This window comes from Typha angustifolia, chromosome 10, assembly GCF_048772165.1.
Source record: "Typha angustifolia cultivar Huaian chromosome 10, ASM4877216v1, whole genome shotgun sequence".
Taxonomy (NCBI): Eukaryota; Viridiplantae; Streptophyta; class Magnoliopsida; order Poales; family Typhaceae; genus Typha; species Typha angustifolia.
This window is the reverse complement of record NC_133248.1, coordinates 1,431,240-1,448,612: the sequence shown is the minus strand read 5'-3', so window position 1 is coordinate 1,448,612 and position 17,373 is coordinate 1,431,240. Positions and strand designations below refer to the sequence as shown.

Sequence of the window (17,373 nt, the reverse complement as noted above, 5' to 3'; positions counted from 1 at the left end):
CTTTTTTTGGTTTTTGAAGTGAAATTAAAATTCATGAAATATAGGGGAGTGAAAATGAAATGTTTGTATATAGGGGTGTGAAATGTAATTTTGGCTTTAAAATGGCCGCCGGCCTCTTGGTCCCAAATCTCTAATAGCAATCTTGAGAGAGAGAGAGAGACAGAGAGAGAGAGAGTAATGGCAGTAAGCGAAGGAAAAGGCGATCTCGCTAAGATCCGCTTCGACCAATCTATATATGGAACTTTTGCGCCGCCGCCTCCACAGCCATCCGCGCCTCGCCCTCCTCAAACCCCAATTCCTTGCAATTACGACCCGCAGCAACCGCCAAATTACCTCGCGATTCCAGGTCGGCGCCCCTCCGATTGCCCGTTCTTGGATCTTTACCAATTCTAATTATTTGTCAACATTTCAGTTGGATATCAGTCTCCTCCCTTCCCCGCGCTGGTGGAGGGCGTCCCCGTGAGCGAGCCGGCAATGCCTGTCTGCGGCATTGGCATTGGATGGGCATTGTAAGTATAAAGTCGTGATCTTTGCTTTCTTGAATATTGTGATGCGTATAAATAAGTTATTATCGGTGTCTCCGTTGTTCTAAATTTCGAGGAGTTGTTGACCTTTGATTTTGCATCTAAAGTATTTCAAGAATCTGGCCAAGATTGAAATTTTTTAGATATTATGAACTGATTCCTTCAATTCTTTGTCTAAGTTTGATAGTTGATATACGACCTAAAGCATGATTGGATAAAGCTTACTTGTGAGAAAGTACAGATATTTTTCTATATTTAATGACATAAATTTGCATCGTAGTTTTGAAGTATCAAAAACAAACTTCTTTGGAACATTCTATAGTTATTTTATCTGAATATACTACAAAAGAGCGTCCCACTACATCCATGTTGCTAGAGATTGTTTCCTTGACTCAAACCTGCATCAACATGGCCTGTGTTGGAAATTCATGCCATAACTTTGGCTGGCACTATGTACTGTTTAAAAAAAAAATGTAAATTGTATAAGAATTGTAACCGGAAGCATTTTGAATTTTTTAGAACCATTTGTTCGATTGATTCAACAGTTATGATTAAGCAATACTTTACCTTGTGTAGCTAAATGATACTCTTAGCTGGATTTATTATGTGCTCTGGTCACAGCTAAGCCGGATGACATCGCATTCAAAATGGATCTTAAATCTTGTGATAATGTTTTTTGGAGTTGCAGCTGTGAATATCAGTGTACTAATATCTTTCTAAAACCAATTTATTTGGTGCATGTTGGTGACAACCAACAAGTGACAAAATTTTCTCTTTGTTTATGAAGGTTCTTGTCAGGTTTCTTTATTGCTGCCATTCCCTGGTATGTTGGTGCCTTTCTTCTACTGTTTGTTGCTTTGGACTACAGAGAGAAACCAGGATTGGTTGCATGTACAGTTGCGGCAAGTACCTAACTCATGTTATTTGATGCATAGATTTAATTTTCCAGATGTCATTTTGCTCTTGTTAGTCTTCTTAATTTGGTATTTCCTTTCCCTTGATAAAAACTTTTCTGCAGAAAAGTAATTTTTGTCTGTGTGTATTAAGTTGCCAACTTATTGGGCTTGCAGGTTTTACTGATGGGGGGAATCACATTTTTCACTAGATTTTTGTTTTTAAGCTGGTTCTTTATTATGTTGAAGATCATTCATGTTCGTACTTCATAGTAATTGCATTATCTATTTCGTTCTTAATTTTGCATGATAGTTGTTTGTGTTTTTCGGTATTCTTTATTTGCTACTTTAGATTAATAATGGGGTTATATGTCTGTGTCTCAGTTAATTAGATTTTTGCATATGCATTCTTCATTCAATCTTTCTTAACTGATGTCGTCCATCAAGAAGAGGGGAATGATATATTTTTTTCATCTCCTGCTTCTGGCTTGTCCACATGAATAAAATTCTCCTTAATATTTTTTTCATCTCCTTAAGAATGCACTATGGGCATGTCTAATCTATTTTTAATGATTATCTCATTATATCCTAAATTGATGCCACAACATGCAGAAATTTAACCATTTCGTACTCCATCATGTCTAACAAATCCACTTCTCCATATCAAGCTTTTTTATTTTTCATTTTTACACATCTTGATTCCTAACTATTTATTATTCAAAGCTACAAAAATGCTGGTCGTACAAAATATTATTTGACTTAATTGGTATGCCATGATCACTGAACATTTAGGTTATACTATGAATCATTATGTTCCTTTTCAATCTACATTAAAAGTATCACGAGAGGATCATCTTACCAAAATTGTTCCACAAGAAATAATGCAACTGGGATAATCTAATTAGAAAGAAGAATAAATGAGCATGTACACACACAACCATTTCTTTACAGAGGTTGATAAGAACCTCTGTATGCCAATTTTGTACATCCTAGTAAGTTCTCCATTATCTATATTTCCATGCATCTTGATGAAAAAAAATTGATAAATAGGTACTCTCTTTTCTATATTTTCTCTTCATCATGGTTTTGCTTTGTGAACCATGCAACTTATGATTCAGTATCAAACAATGAAGGCAGAATTTGCCTTCAGGACATTCTGAATAGAAAAACTAACTTCTTTGTCTACTTTTAGTCAGTAAAGTAAAATAATTACTCATAACTTGTTACATATCTATCTGGATACCTGACATTATTATATTGTTCTCTTGGCTGGAATATAATGCACAACATTTTGGTAATATAAACAATTAACTTTTATTGCTCTTCTTGCAGGCAGTTCTGGCACTTATTCCTGTCATTCTTAATGCGTTTAGATTATAGCCTACCTGGTGATCTTTCCAGGGATGGAAATGGGTATGAAGATGATATTCTATGTTGATGAAATTTTTGATGTAATTTCATACACATGTCAAATATTTTCTCACTTTTTTCTTTTGCTCATGTTGCTGTTGTGTTTTAGAGGTATGTATATTTTGTTCATTCATGATGAACAGATTATAACTTATTATTTATCCTGGTTTCATATTTTACTTACCATATGTTACAGTTATCAGTTCAAATTAGGCAAGAGAAAGTTTATTGGTTTCTATAGTTGGCACTTGTCTGTATTTTGAATATTGTTGAATGTTGAATAATTAATATGTGATAGTGTCAAGGTTATGAAAATCAGTTTACTTTGTAGAATAAGGATCACTTATTTGTAGCTTTTTTTGGTGAAATTGGGTAGTGCACTAGGTATATTTTCGTTAGATCATGAAATAGAAGTATTGGAGGCAGAGGAATATGAAAGATAAGAGGGAGAAGAAAGGGAAAAGAGGTTAGAGCCTTAGAGGTTTAGAGGTTACATATAACTTGAATGTTTGGAAAGGCAATAGAGGCTCCATAAGAATTTTGATTAATTATAGGCTTTATTCTGAAGAGTTATTTTTCCAGACTCCACCAGATAATGGCAACTAAGATGTACAAATCAGATCAAAATTTATGATCGATATGATTTTTTCTACTCTAAAATTCCACAAAGCTGGATGTACGTCATCGATAAGAAATTGCCTCTAAAAGAAAGTGATGATATTGCAAAAATTGTGACACCTGGTTTGCTGAATCTTCTGTCGTCTCAAATCACATAATCTAAAGGTCCAGAGAATCCATTTTTATTGTGTATCCTTTGTAAGGAGCTTGCCTATAGAAGCAACACAGGGAATGACTTTGCATTGCTTGGAAGTTTAGGGATTCAAATAGGAGTACTGCTGTCAGGTAGGATACCTCTATCAGGGTAAGTGGGGATACTAGCAGTTTGAGGACCAAATAGGAGTACTAACGACGGGTAGGATACCTCTATCAGGGCAAGAGGGGGTTGAAAGAGAGGTAATCCTAGAGGGCCAGTATCTCAAGGCTAGGATATGAGAAATCCTGAGGATTAGTCTTCACTAGAGTTTATGTCAAGCATTTACTTAGTTTTCTCTACAGTTGCAGTGGGATTACTTATCTTATCACCCAATTCAAATCATACAATTGTTTTTCATTAGCCTATACATGTGATAACTAATATCGAGAAAACTCTTTTCTTTTTATTGATCATAAGCTTATAGATCATAAACGAGACAAAGATGTTAACTCTCATGATATATAAGTTGGACAATTGAGATAAGCCTCCTAATAAATAGTTCACGATAAACCTAAATTATGTACATATAGTGCTTTAATAAAAAATTCATCAAAACATTAACCCTAATGCGTCTATGGGGAAGAATTGAACACATAATCTCCATCATGAGTTGGTAAGACCCAACTATTAAACTACAATGGATGGCTTGATTACTAAACTCTTAGAAGAACACATTTAGCCTTTTACTATTATATGAGTCACATTTTTTATTTGTTAGTTTTCAAAAAGTAACATGAGGAATATTTTTTGCATAAAAGGAGAAGGATCAGAGACATGTAGGCACAAATTCCAATTTTGGAGGGGTATATATGCAAATTAGAATATTGGAGGATACAGGAAAACAATCCTTATGTCATATGCTAGGTACAATGTTTTTGGCCCATGAAATCTTTGAATTACTATAGTAGTTAAGTAGCACCGGATGACTTTTCTCTCTTGCATCCTGGATATTGGCAACATCTTTTCCAAGACTCTAACTAAGCCAGTAGTTATTGATGCTTGCATGTATTAACTTGGATAGGAGTTACACTGACCAGGACACTAATACATCTGTTACCTTAGAATCACAATCAACCCCAATTTTATTAAACAAGTACAACTATGATAAATGCACTTTCTTGAGAAGAAATAAATCAACTTAAGAACTGACTTCACTTTTAGATGATGATCAAACATCATAGTCCACCATTGGAATATGGCATTATCGAGAATAATGACAGAATACTGCAACATTCAAAAATAAATATTGTTGCACCAAATTATGAGAGGCCTAATGGTCTTTCCCAGGTTGATGTAGAATCATATGAGCTCCATGTTGTGGCTGTAGAGATATAACAGTATATGGAGCATGAGTATAGGAGGGTGACAGCTCAGAAGAAAATTTTTGGAGGATGGTGGCCAGTGCCATCTTAGCCTCTAGGATGGCAAAGCTCTGGTCCAAGCATATTCTTGGCCCCATCCAAAAGGGAAGAAAGCATTTGGAACTCTTGATGCCTTCGAAATCCCTTCTGAAAATCTATGTGGATTGAAATCTTGAGCATCTTCACCCCAAATTTCCTGATCATGATGGATAAGAACTATGGGCAGCAAGAGATCGATATGAGCAGGGAAAGTGAACTCTCCTAATTTGGTCTTCTTAATCGGATGTCGAAACATTGCAACTATAGGTGGATATAACCTTAGAACCTCATATAGTATCACAGTCACCTGCATTTCAAGATCTCATCTGTAAGTAACTAGCAGAAAGACAAATTGTTGTACTAAACACTAGACTTGATACTCACAATTTTAAGGTAGCTGATGGATTCAAACGTCGGTGAGTTTTTTCCACAGACTGAATGAACTTCTTCCCTTGCTTTCTGCTGCCAGATTGGGTTATTGGATAAGGGAATCAAAATCCATGTCAGCAACACAGTAGAATAGCTTGCATTCTTCCATCACATCTTCCATGGTTATGCTGTACTTTGTCCTGTCATTACCATTATTATGTTGCAACAACAATCCAAGCAAGTCAATGCCGACGGCCTCTCCTGTTTTAATGGTTTTCAATTTCTATCTCTCAACATGGACTTGATTTGTCTGTCTATGTTCTTTTGCCTCTTGTTCTTTGCAGTTGGCAGGAATCTGAATAAAAGAAGAAAATGTAAGAAGAAATCTTCTTGATAAATCTTATTTATTTCAGTTTTTGAATATAGCCAATAGAAATCAGTTGATCGATCTGAATTCAGTACCTGAAGCCTGGTATATAAGGAACCCGAGTGGCTTCAATTACTAGTGCGGCTTGTTCATTTGAATATCTTCTTTCCTTCTTCAAAGTTGCTTCCGAATGCAGTTCGAGAGATGGCATCCCCAGTCAGATTCTTTGATTCAGGCCAAACATCTATCTCAAAATACCCTTTAGATCCACCTATATCCGGCCATCTCTTATCATATCAACACAGATGGTAAGGAAAGCAGGAACCATATCCTGTAATTGAAAAATGGAGCATAAGAATGAGGAGGATTCTTTTAAGTTGCATCAGCTTTCAGCATGTGTGACTGAACCTCAAATGGGCTTAATGCTCACTAGAGAGTTATCTCGAAGTAAAAAAAAGAAGCAGGTATGAGGCGTTTTTTTCTGGTCTAAGTTTGTGGAATTATATGAAGTCCTGTTACGATCTTGCTAAGTTCAAGATGAAAAATCATCAAAGTTGATATGGTCATTGCATGCCAATGAGTTTTCCTTTTAATGATATTATCATGCTTGGAAATTCCAGCATGTCGTAGCTTCAATCTAGTGCCATCAAAGAGTCCTTAGTTACCAAGGTTACTTTTCTTTTTTGAGAAATATAGTTACTAAGGTAATTAGTCAATTTCCATTCGGAAAAGGTATTTTCAATTCCATTGACATGTAATACTAAAAAATAATCATTAAAATGCCTTTCTTCTTTCCATCTTTTGAGTGTCTTTTGATGAATTCTTCTAGGTGCATGAAGTAACACTTTCATGCTGATTTTGCCTTGGTTACGAGTTTTTCATTAATTTCCGTTTTGGATAATGTCAGGAGTTCATTAGTATTCCTCAGGGAGCTAAACTATGATAGCTAGTGATAAATGTTCTACAGTTCTTTTGAAGCTATCTAAAGTTTGAGTTCGCATTAGTCCGCTTCTATATATCATCACAAGAATGCAGTCCAAAATTTTCAATATCATTCTTCCATAGATTTAATTTTATTCCCTTCAATTGTTTATTTATCTATCTATTTTATCTTTTTTTGACTAAATTTGTGCTATCCCCTAGTAGCTACTGATTAGGACTAGTAGTTTCAGGTGTAAAGAGTAAGCAAGAGGACAATACAAGTAGCAGCAGATCACCTTCAACTTGTCAAGATGGAAAGCTGGGGTGATGACCTTCCTCCTTTTTGCCCATTCCTCTCCTTCAAGACTTGATAACCCCCGTGGCCAGAATTCAAACTTGAGGATTCAAAGGCTGCTTCTCAAACTGGCCCAACTTGTCCACCAGCACATCCCTCATCATCTCTGCGTCCCATATGATCACCTTTGGAGATGGTCCATGCCATGCCACACTTATTATCTTCCCTCTTTTTTTAAAAGGAAAAAACAAGTATATGAAGGCATAGGGACATCAAACATCATTTATCTTTTGAATGTTTCAAGAAAGGAACGATGACAACTGCTTTACAACCTTTTAGAATTTGGTCAGTGGTTTTATCGTGAAGAATTAGTATTCGTGATTTCATTTTCTACGTGAAAGAATTTATATGATTTTGTAACATTTTGACTATTGAAGTCTGTGATATACATTGTGGGCTGTCACTTTAGTAGCTAAAGCTTTTAGAGTAGTTGTTGAGTTAGACAAATTTCAAGTGGATTGAAAAAGTTGCAAATCATTTGAATGATTTAGTGTGCAAATTTATCGTATTTTTGAACTGTCCAATAAGTGAACGGTGTCGCACGTGGCAAGATCTGGTTGGTCAGCCTAATGGCCTTGGACCATACTTATTTTATGACCTCCATCATCCCCTGCTGCCTTAGAAACTTCTCTATTGATTAGGGCTTCCACCATATGTTGTGGAAGACAACCAATCCAAGATAGAACAACAAAGCTATTGAACAAACCACTACTAATTCCCTTGCTAGAGAGAGGAGCTCTTCCATCTGCTCTTCTTTTGGTGAAGAAAATTGCAAGAGAAAGAGGTAGGGTGAATTCTGCATTTATAACCCAATAAGGGCAACAAAATGTTACAAATGTTCTGTCTTGCTTGGCAATAGCGAAGTAGAATAATATTGATTAATTTGTTCACCGATAGTCCCAAGGAAATGGAAGCTTAGGTAATTGATGATGTGATTGTATGCGAATAAGCTAAGTACTCCAACAAGATGAAGACGTTAAATAAATACTCCTTGTGGAGCCATCTTTATTCCTATAGTTGTTCCGAACGAGATGCTTTCTGATAGAATCATAGAAATAGGATATGGACAAAGTTGTCACCTTGAAAATGTAGAGTAAATTTATCCCTTTCATGCTAAAATAAATAGTTCCACAAAAATATTTGAAACAAATTTCATCCTCTAATTTATCCCAATTTATCCCAATCGATGACCAAATGAAGAAATTTTCACTTCCAAATGCAGCCTAAACATCATTGTAAAGTGCCCAAAGCATTACAAATTATTGGTAAATAAATCATCGAACAAAGCAGCGATTAAATTAGATTTAATTTAGTATATTTTTACAAGACTAAAAGATTTGACGGTACATTTTCAGTTTGTCCTACTACTACTACTATACGATGAATTACCTGCTCCTGAGCAGAAAAAATTGATACAACAAGCTCTCTCTTCTGTCAATTGTGTATATATGTTTCAAGAAAACTCAGCACTCTGACTACTATCCTATTTTGTTTCAGTCCTACTGTCGTAGAAGAAAGAAGCATAATTCTGTCTATTTAAAGAAAATGGAACATGCGATTTGGCCAATGATCATGAGGACGTTATCCCCGTCGCTTCCTTTGGAATTAAAAATAAGAAGCCAATAGGTAGAAGGGTAGCTAATAGCTGCACAATTATGCCAAAGAGAAGGTTATCAAAATGGTCTGATGAAATTTTCAGTGCTGAAGCTAAAGCAGCTCCCAGGAACGATCCCAATGTCGAACCAAGGTTGTGTATGGACATGAATAGGGCAAAAAGTGTTCCCTCTATACCAGGAGGGCAAAGCTGACCTGAGAGTATTAGAAATGGCATCAATCTGCATATTGGAAAAGGTGATTGTTAGAAATCGCATAAGAAGCACTACATTTATGAAGATAATTTTATGACATAATAAAGTGAATGCTTTCTAACATGATTCACCAAATAGCAAGACAAAGCACCTATGTGAATTTGAACTTGCAAAAGTGCAGTGAATATTCTTTTTTCCTGCTAACTTCCTTTTCTCCTTTTCCTTTCTTTCTACCTTCAGTATTTTTATACCCTTTTTCATTCCTAACCAAAATCAATTATTTTTCCTTGTTCAAAAAACTTCATCTTTTTTAAGACCTTCATGCAATACATACCCTAGAAAAATCATATTGCATCCCAAGAATGGATTAAGTGAAAGCTTTCTGCAGAAGGATTCTAATATTAGCTTAAATCCATCTTGCAAGCAGAAAAAGAAAATATTTAACTTTTCTTCTCTTCTAGCTTACATAATTTGTGCAAGTAATGAAAATCAATGTCTTAGACACACTAAGAAACTTCATTTACATTTTATATTATACTCTTGAATGAGGTGAAATCCATCTAGAATAACACTTGTATTCCTCCTTCATCACCCTAGATATGCAATACAAATATTCAGTCTCACATGATTCATCAAATAAAAAGATATAGCAACTACATGAATTTATGTTGATAAATTGGAACTTGCACAAGTATAGCTAATATTCTCAGATCCTCCCAACTGTCTTTTTATTCTTGAACTTTATTATTTCTTTACCCTTTTCCATTCTAATACAAAATCCAATATTTTTCCTCGCCTAAAATTCACCATCATCCATTAAGTCCTCTGAGCAATCACATACACATTGAAGTCCTGTACCATTGCATCCAAAACTGACATAAGTGTTTCTATCACTGGATATCAAGTGCAGAATATTGTTCTTTGAGTGTATTGTGTAAATATATGTGGGGCGAAGCTAGCATTCATTACCCCCTTGCATCTTCCTGCAGCAAAATTGACATATCGGTACGACTGACCAGAAAGCCACACCACATTAAATGCATTACATAGTTCTCTCTTTTCTCTACACATGGACTGAAGATAGGATGGTCTTTTCACGTCATTTTAGCCTTCCAATGGAAATTGAAAGTGATGATGGTCTATCAATCAAAAATGTAGAAGGTCTCTTTCCTTTCTGACCTTCATTACCATCATTCTTATATAATAGGCAGTATTGCAACATTTTGTTCTTTTCCAGAGTTGTTTTACAAATTCAACAACTTATGACAATAATTAATGACTTTGCTTATTTTAAGATTTGCCATTTCTAAATTTACCTCAATGCATAATCATGTGATGACCCAAAGGGGCAATAGTTAGGGAACTGTATGTAATGTTTCAATACATTAATGCAATGTGTACTAATTAATTATCTTAAAAATGAAAGTTCACAACCCTACAAAAAATTAGTAATGTAACTTCCATATGCTACTAGTAAAAGTAAGCAATCATATCTAGTCATTCATCTGTTAAGAAGATAATCAAGCTACTATATTATGAAGCAAATAGTTATAGATTTGTGGTAACAATTTACTCTTAGTAAAAGTCAAGAAAAAGAAAATTCAGATATGATATTTTCATAAACCACAAAAAAAAGTTAAAGAACATCATAAACGGAAAAGGAGATACTTGAATTGTTTGATCGTGTCATGTAAAGCTGATCCCCAAAGAACCATGTATTTATCCGGTATCCCGAACTGAACATGCAATCTAGATACTAGAACAATGTCAAGAAGGCTCATTATAGCTAGACCAATATGTGCAAACCTGTGATGTTAAGAAGAAAACAAACAGTTAGACGTAAACAGCTCAATATTAATTTGTTAATATCTTTGAAGTATGAACAATGCAGATAAAAATTCTTCATATTGTAGGCTTATAGCATGATGCTCAACCAGAAAAAAGTTATACAGGAGAAATGAATGACAGGTTTTTGTCAACTTCTGTATCTATATTTCCATTGTTAAAATTCAGAAACCAACTTACGACTTCCTCGGAAAGAAAAAATTAGCTGGATGAAAGACTTGTTTTATGATATCTGTAATTTAAACATTCACAGTTTCATACATAAGAAGATTTCAGCAGCCATGGTCACTAGTGAATTTATCTTGTATACCAACTTATTGAATACTATACCTCCATTGTAATCACGCAACGTGAAATTAGCCATAGCAGAAAATCTTAATTCGCTTAACTAGTGTATTCTTTTAAAACAGAAACGAATGACAGACATTAGTCAACTTCTGTACCTATGTTTCCATTGTTGAAGCGCAAAAACTAACTTAACTTCCTCAGAAAGATATACATTAACTTGGATGGACGACTTGTACCATGGTATCTGTAGTTTTAACTTTCATGCATATGAAAATTTCATCAGCCATAATAACTAGTGTTTTATCTTATATACCCATTTATTGGTGACTGTACCTCAACTGTAAGAAAACATTTTTATCATGGTTGAAGGGATATTAAGATAAGACATATCCAGAAGCATTTAAGACTGCAGGATTCTCTAAAATGACATGTTTTTTTTTTTCTTTTTGATAAAACTCTAACATGACATGTTATCTTTCATATAAATGGCACAAGAATCTCTGAACACAATTTGAGTATGTAAGGGCCATTTTCCATTCATAACACAAATGCTTCTATTTTTCAGGAGTGCCAAATTGACTGCTAAACTTCAAGCTCAGTCATCAAGTAAACAAGCCATTGTTCCTCTAGAGTTGGATAACGACTTAGACTGGTAGTAATAAAAAATTAACAAACAAAAAAGAAAAGTTTACAGAGCAAATGGGGCACATTTACCCTCATGCAATAGTTGCTAGAATGCTCTCTCTCTTAAAACAAAAAAAAAAACAGAAAACAAAAAAAAAAAAAACAAAAAACAAAAACAAAAACAAAAACAAAAAAAAAAGTAACTAGAATGTTAACGTGGCCAAGGAAGCTAAGATCCATGTTAAAGTCAAAATCTTGTGGTAATGTAAGATTAAAAATGTCTCATTTGTAACATCTCTGGTTAACTAATACTTAACCCATGATATTCCTTGAATTTAAGATTGGTCACACTACACTGGAATGAATAGGGAAATTCCTTGCTTCAGTAATTCCTTTGTAAAATTCTATCGATTGCTCACATCATGACAACATGAAAGAGGGGCAACTCTGTTGCTCTTGATCATTACCTATAAGCCAAAAAGAACAGGAGCTTGGAATCTTTTTGTTTCTTACAGCACAGGAAAATGGTCTTTTAGTATATCAGCACTTCTAATTGGTCATGTAAAGTAACAAGGTGCAATATTTTTATAATTTTATCAGTTGAAAAGGGAAGTCATCGAGAAAACAAACACATGAAGAACTTGGAACTTAGCAGTTTCTGCAAAGTTTATGAAATATTACATGAGTAATTAACAGATGCGAGAACCAACTGATAGATAGGATAACATTTCACTCACATTTCACTGGAATTATATGCAAGTACCACCTGTGGCGCCAAGCATTCATTAATTGGTTGTTCTATAATTTCGAGAATGGAAGGAAAGGAGCAACTCATAAATCATCAGTTAAAGATACCGAGGAAAACAAGGTCATGTTGATGACTAATGGATAGGCATCCCTCCAAAAAATGTTGATTTACTAAGCATCTAGCAAGAAGATGATCGTTCCTTTATTGGTGGGACATCCATTAATGAGAGATAAAGCATAATACTAACCAATTCAGAAAATCAACAATAACATAGAAGCACTGAAATTTGATGTTACAGCCCAGATGATGAAACTGCTCATGCTCTTTCTTCTAGATATATTCATGAGAATGCAGAGATGTAGTGGAAATATAAAAGCTGGAAGTGCTAAAATTACTTACATGAGAATATTTCTTAGTTTCTTGTGCCTGAAATAATGATTGTAAGTATATGTGCCAACCATTAGGCCAATCCATCCAACAACACGTGCAGTCCCCAAGAAAGATGATTCCAGATGTAGAACCTCAGTTTGATAATAGAACATAACTGTGGAGAGGTTTGGAATTGTAATGTGCGAAAGGAAGAACCATGCCATAGGTCTGACATTGCAGAAGCCAAAAGAGAAAAAAATAATAAAGTATGATGAACATATAAGAATTGTAAATGGGAAATAATAGATAGTTCAGGATATTGAAAATTTCTAACTACCTTAGGATTATAGGCTGCTTAAATGCTCCACACAAGCTTAAAAAAGCTAATTTCAGGGATAAGTATGATCTTGTGAAAAGTGAACTGTGCTGTTTCTCAAGATTCTCAGCCTTCATAGAGGTTGTTTTCCTTTTGGCATTTCTGTGCCTGCTTGAGCGCCTTCTAATGCCACCAGATTTGAATGTTTCAGTCAAACCACTACCAGAGTCAAAGCTTTCATCTACTTGATTCTCCATTTGTTTATGTCTGTTATCATGTGATGCCTTTTGAAGTCCTTCAGGGACTTCCTGAATAAAAGCACATGACAGTAGTTGGATAGTCGGAAGAATGGAAAAAAGAAGAAAAATCATGTTTATTTTGAAATTAGCTAATGCATATCCTCCCAACAAGCTTCCACATATTCCTCCTAAGGCCATCAAAGACCAAGACAATGACTGGAGATCACCAGCAAAACCTGAACTGTAAAAAAAACACAACAATTTGTTTGCACATATTCCAAGATCAGAAAATGAACCAAATTGGGAAATTAACAACGAAATAGGCACTTACGGCATAGTCCGAATTGCCTCTGCAATCATTGCATCAACAACAACATCTGCCATGGCAGATCCCAAGTTTTGTACCACCAAGAGAGCAGTAAGAATATTGCTTGATCTCCTAAAAGATGCTGTCAGACCAAGAACAAGCCAAGGAATAAGAGAGAGTACAGTAGCTATAATCAAGTACGGTACTCTTTTCCTCCGTCTAATAGGAATGCAGTCTGACAAAATTCTACAAGAGAAAGATAAATGGTATCAGAAATAATTCACAAGTGCAAGACCAAGCACTTGAAGTGAATAATCTACTGCATAAATGATAATAGTAGCAGAATCTTAATATAAGGACACCTACCTTCTTTGTCATTGCTTTATGCATTTACTTAACCCCCCCCCCCCCAAAAAAAAATCACATACACACACTCCATACCAATGTTTCATACAATACATATAATGACAACAAGACATAATATAGAGTTTGAAACTTTGAACCATATTATTTGAATCAAAGACTAACATCCATGGTAGGGCATGCCGGACATGGAATGGGATAGCACAAGTGTGCTGAAAAATGGAAGAGTAACTAAAATGTTCCTATACACAATAAAAGAAAGGGTGTCCAAGTGCACAAGTACCACTAAAACACTGGGTCTGGGAGGGAAGATGACCCATGAGCTGATACGTGTTTGGTATGGTGCATGCTGCTCAGTGCCATCCCGCATGGACACAAAGGAAATCCAAGATTTGGAGTAGTACTTCCCTAACAACTTATTTGATGTTGATTTGTTCATGATATCATACTTGTGCTTCTAGTTATATTGTTTGAGTAAACAGCACATGTTAAATAGAATGTTGATCACTTGTATGTGCATTGTGCAAAAGTAAGATCCTGAGATCCAAAAAATTTCAACTTATAAAGCTCGCAATTCTTTCCTTTCTTAATGAAAATATGAAGAATCTAATATGGAACTTTTTCTTTGAATTGAGTACCAACTGATACAGAATTTCAAGTCAATGATGTATACACCTATATCTGCACTCTATAGAATTAACTTAATCTTGTAGAAAAAGAATAAACAAAATACATAAGAGATTCTATTAAACATTAATAAAGAAGTCTCAATTTGGCATGCTTCAAAATGAAAATTATCATCATAAAGATTAGAAAAAAAAATGATATCATCATATTCAAGGCTTGTCTGGCTTGACAAGTGAGGCTAGGATTTGTCAGCTTTATTAACAAAATAAGTGGCCCTCAAATATAGTATCTATTTTACTAGCAGATTTTATGTAAAATTATAAAGTCCATCACTTCATCTTATATACATAACAGTCTGTTGCAAAGGAGCTTATAGATATATATTTACCCATATATCGGTTTTATACTCCAAGGAAAATATGCAACTGAAACCAAAAACTGAGACGCAGAAGGCGAGAGCTTTAGAATGTCCTTCAGCTGGTAAGAAACAGCTGTCCACACAAAGGACCTGAAACCCTGCAAAATGAAGACCTATTAGAATTTGAAATTTCATTGAATTTAAACTAAACTAGATATAGTGGAATCTAGAATTTAACATAATGAACCAAATGGAAAATTCACCCTGAGAGCAGGGAAAAAGAGCCCAAAAAATTGTCAAAAGAAAGTGAGATTAACAAAATGCTAATAGCATAACTTCTTTTCATAAGCTGCCAATGTTTCATAAGAGAAAAGTCCTCATAAGGAACAGCGAGCAAAACATTATTATCACATAATCTAATTTATCTGGCAAAGATAAAACTTCAGAATATATCTTCAAACACGTACTCTATTATGATGGGCTCTAAAAGTTTTAAACGTAACGAATGCATCACACAATAGTCAATTTCGCTTCAAAACAACCACTTTTTTTCAATTTAGAATGAAACACTTAGTTCCATGGTTGTACTTATCCATATATATTTCTCCTTTTGATTGCAAATCTAGAAAAAAAGGTACCTTTTATATTTTGATTAGCCCAAAAATTGAATTTCATTTAAATGGGTGAAATGTTAACTCACCCTGACTGCTAAATTGCCAACTTAAGCTGTTAGACAACAGTGATTTTTATATTTTTATATTCTATCACCAACGCCAAATAAAGTCGCATCAAACCAGTAACATGGAAAATGTCTTATCAACCTATCGTGCAACAATCTCTGACCCCAAACACCCACCTATAGAATCGAATCAGAAGGCTAAAGAAACCAATCCAAAATGACACTTTTAATTATAAATCATACAAACAAATCCGACCTGAGTGAAGTAGATCAAAGAGACGATCCACAGGAAAGACGCCCCAAAGGCAGCTCTCATCTCCTTCACCCATCCGATCGCCATGGCCGCCGCCGCCGCCGCCGCCCCTTCGTCCTCTGGATTTGGTCGGATCCGACCGAATAAAACTGAATCAGAGACAGAAGAGTGGAAGGATTCGCTTCGGAGACTTCTTCCTCTTTATTTCTCATGCGGGTGGCGTTGGGGAAATCAAGGTTCCGAAACTCCCTCGCGCTCACATTCGTCTTGATAAATTTTAGGGTTAAATTACATATTTATCCCATCATCTTTTATTTTTCTTTTTCGGATTACTACGTTTTAACCCCCTGGTACGCCTAAATTTATATTTACCCCCTTAAAATTAAATACAAAATAAATTTATTATTTTAAATACTTATTAGAGATAAAGTTATAGATAAAAATAAATTTTCTAATATATTTAAAATCATAACAAGTGGATTTTAAATGATAAAGATATAACAGATATATTATATTATCTTAATATTTTATCAAGTAAAAGATATATATATAATTAACTGAGAGTAATGTATATATATCAAAACAAGGGTATTGATGTCTTTTATAATTTACTTGATAAAAATTTAATTACGTTTTATCTTTTTAATTATTTTTAATTATTTACATATATCTCTCATTAGTTTAAGATTGATCTAAATTAAATTTTAATAGATAGAGATAGAGAATTATATTTAAATTGAAGTTTATCTCCAAATAATCAAATTTAAATTATTTAATATTCAATGATATCTCCTATAATTAAAGTATAATTAGATTTAAGAGAGAAATCTTAATAGAAGATAATTAGATTTTTTAGCCAAATTATTTTAAATTTATTAAAAAATTTATCAAATTATCTACAACTTTATCTCAAATAAATTTAGTCAAGTAATTAGTGAATTTAGGCCTACAGGGATAAAATATAATTATTTTTTTTTAAATCCCATCATCAACTGTTTATCACTTTCACCTCACTCAAAGACAAAATATATATATACACCCTATAGATTATTTAATTATATTACCAAGTCCCTTGTGTTAAAATTTATATGAGAAAAAAAAATTAAAAAATAATTAACTCATTAGATGGATAAATAATTTCTTACTTTCTCTTCCTCTCTTACATTAGAAAGTGAATTTTAAAGAAGTAAGAGAAGATAATTAGAGAAAAAGATGGAAGAATATGAAAGCAATACATGGGTATTTTTGTTCAAATTTTTTAAGATTATTTCTATAAAAAATTCAATATTGATGGAGGAAAATTTGCTATACAATTAAGTAATTTAGGGGTATAACTGTCCATATATTTTCTTTAGGGGATGAAAATTATATATAGGGAGTAGTTGAGGGGTCAACATGTAATTAACACTAAACTTTAGATCGTTTTTAATACCTTTCTTGACGACGGAGTGTCTGTTGCGCTTACTTTTCCATGTCAAACGTTTGACTTTTTGTTA

The 17,373-nt window shown here is 34.1% G+C and overlaps 2 protein-coding genes across 3 annotated transcripts; one reads left to right on the top strand and one right to left on the bottom strand.

Moving 5' to 3' along the window:
* Positions 1 to 125: 125 nt before the first annotated feature.
* LOC140769331 (large ribosomal subunit protein eL20z-like) lies at positions 126 to 7,523 on the top strand. 2 transcript variants are annotated; one of them, XR_012105881.1, is made up of 6 exons: positions 126 to 346; positions 413 to 509; positions 1,312 to 1,430; positions 2,754 to 2,830; positions 5,755 to 6,241; positions 6,950 to 7,523. XR_012105881.1 is itself a non-coding variant. In XM_073110005.1 (5 exons), exons 1-4 carry the CDS (start codon positions 178 to 180, stop codon positions 2,795 to 2,797), a joined length of 429 nt encoding a protein of 142 aa, XP_072966106.1. In that variant the 5' UTR covers positions 126 to 177; the 3' UTR covers positions 2,798 to 2,830; positions 6,950 to 7,515. The 2 variants fall into 2 exon arrangements, 1 of the variants encoding a protein (XP_072966106.1); XM_073110005.1 differs by lacking the exon at positions 5,755 to 6,241 and having other exon boundaries at positions 6,950 to 7,515.
* Positions 7,524 to 8,330: 807 nt separating this feature from the next.
* On the bottom strand, positions 8,331 to 16,128 carry LOC140769222 (probable folate-biopterin transporter 4). Its single transcript, XM_073109858.1, has 7 exons — positions 15,881 to 16,128; positions 14,976 to 15,103; positions 13,622 to 13,843; positions 13,073 to 13,531; positions 12,766 to 12,963; positions 10,530 to 10,667; positions 8,331 to 8,888 (listed from the first exon to the last, which is right to left on the bottom strand). The coding sequence occupies exons 1-7, from the start codon at positions 15,962 to 15,964 to the stop codon at positions 8,624 to 8,626; spliced, it is 1,494 nt and encodes a 497-aa protein (XP_072965959.1). The 5' UTR covers positions 15,965 to 16,128; the 3' UTR covers positions 8,331 to 8,623.
* Positions 16,129 to 17,373: the final 1,245 nt, after the last annotated feature.

Bases quoted from the DNA above. Each gene is read 5' to 3' on its own strand.
- LOC140769331 (XM_073110005.1), top strand. From the start codon at position 178: ATGGCAGTAAGCGAAGGAAAAGGCGATCTCGCTAAGATCCGCTTCGAC. The intron at 510-1,311 runs GTAAGTATAAAG...TTGTTTATGAAG, and splicing joins ATTGGCATTGGATGGGCATT to GTTCTTGTCAGGTTTCTTTA. The intron at 1,431-2,753 runs GTACCTAACTCA...TCTTGCAGGCAG, and splicing joins TGCATGTACAGTTGCGGCAA to TTCTGGCACTTATTCCTGTC.
- LOC140769222 (XM_073109858.1), bottom strand. From the start codon at position 15,964: ATGGCGATCGGATGGGTGAAGGAGATGAGAGCTGCCTTTGGGGCGTCT. The intron at 15,104-15,880 runs GTCGGATTTGTT...TTCATTTTGCAG, and splicing joins CTTTGATCTACTTCACTCAG to GGTTTCAGGTCCTTTGTGTG. The intron at 13,532-13,621 runs GTAAGTGCCTAT...TTTTTTTTACAG, and splicing joins GAGGCAATTCGGACTATGCC to TTCAGGTTTTGCTGGTGATC.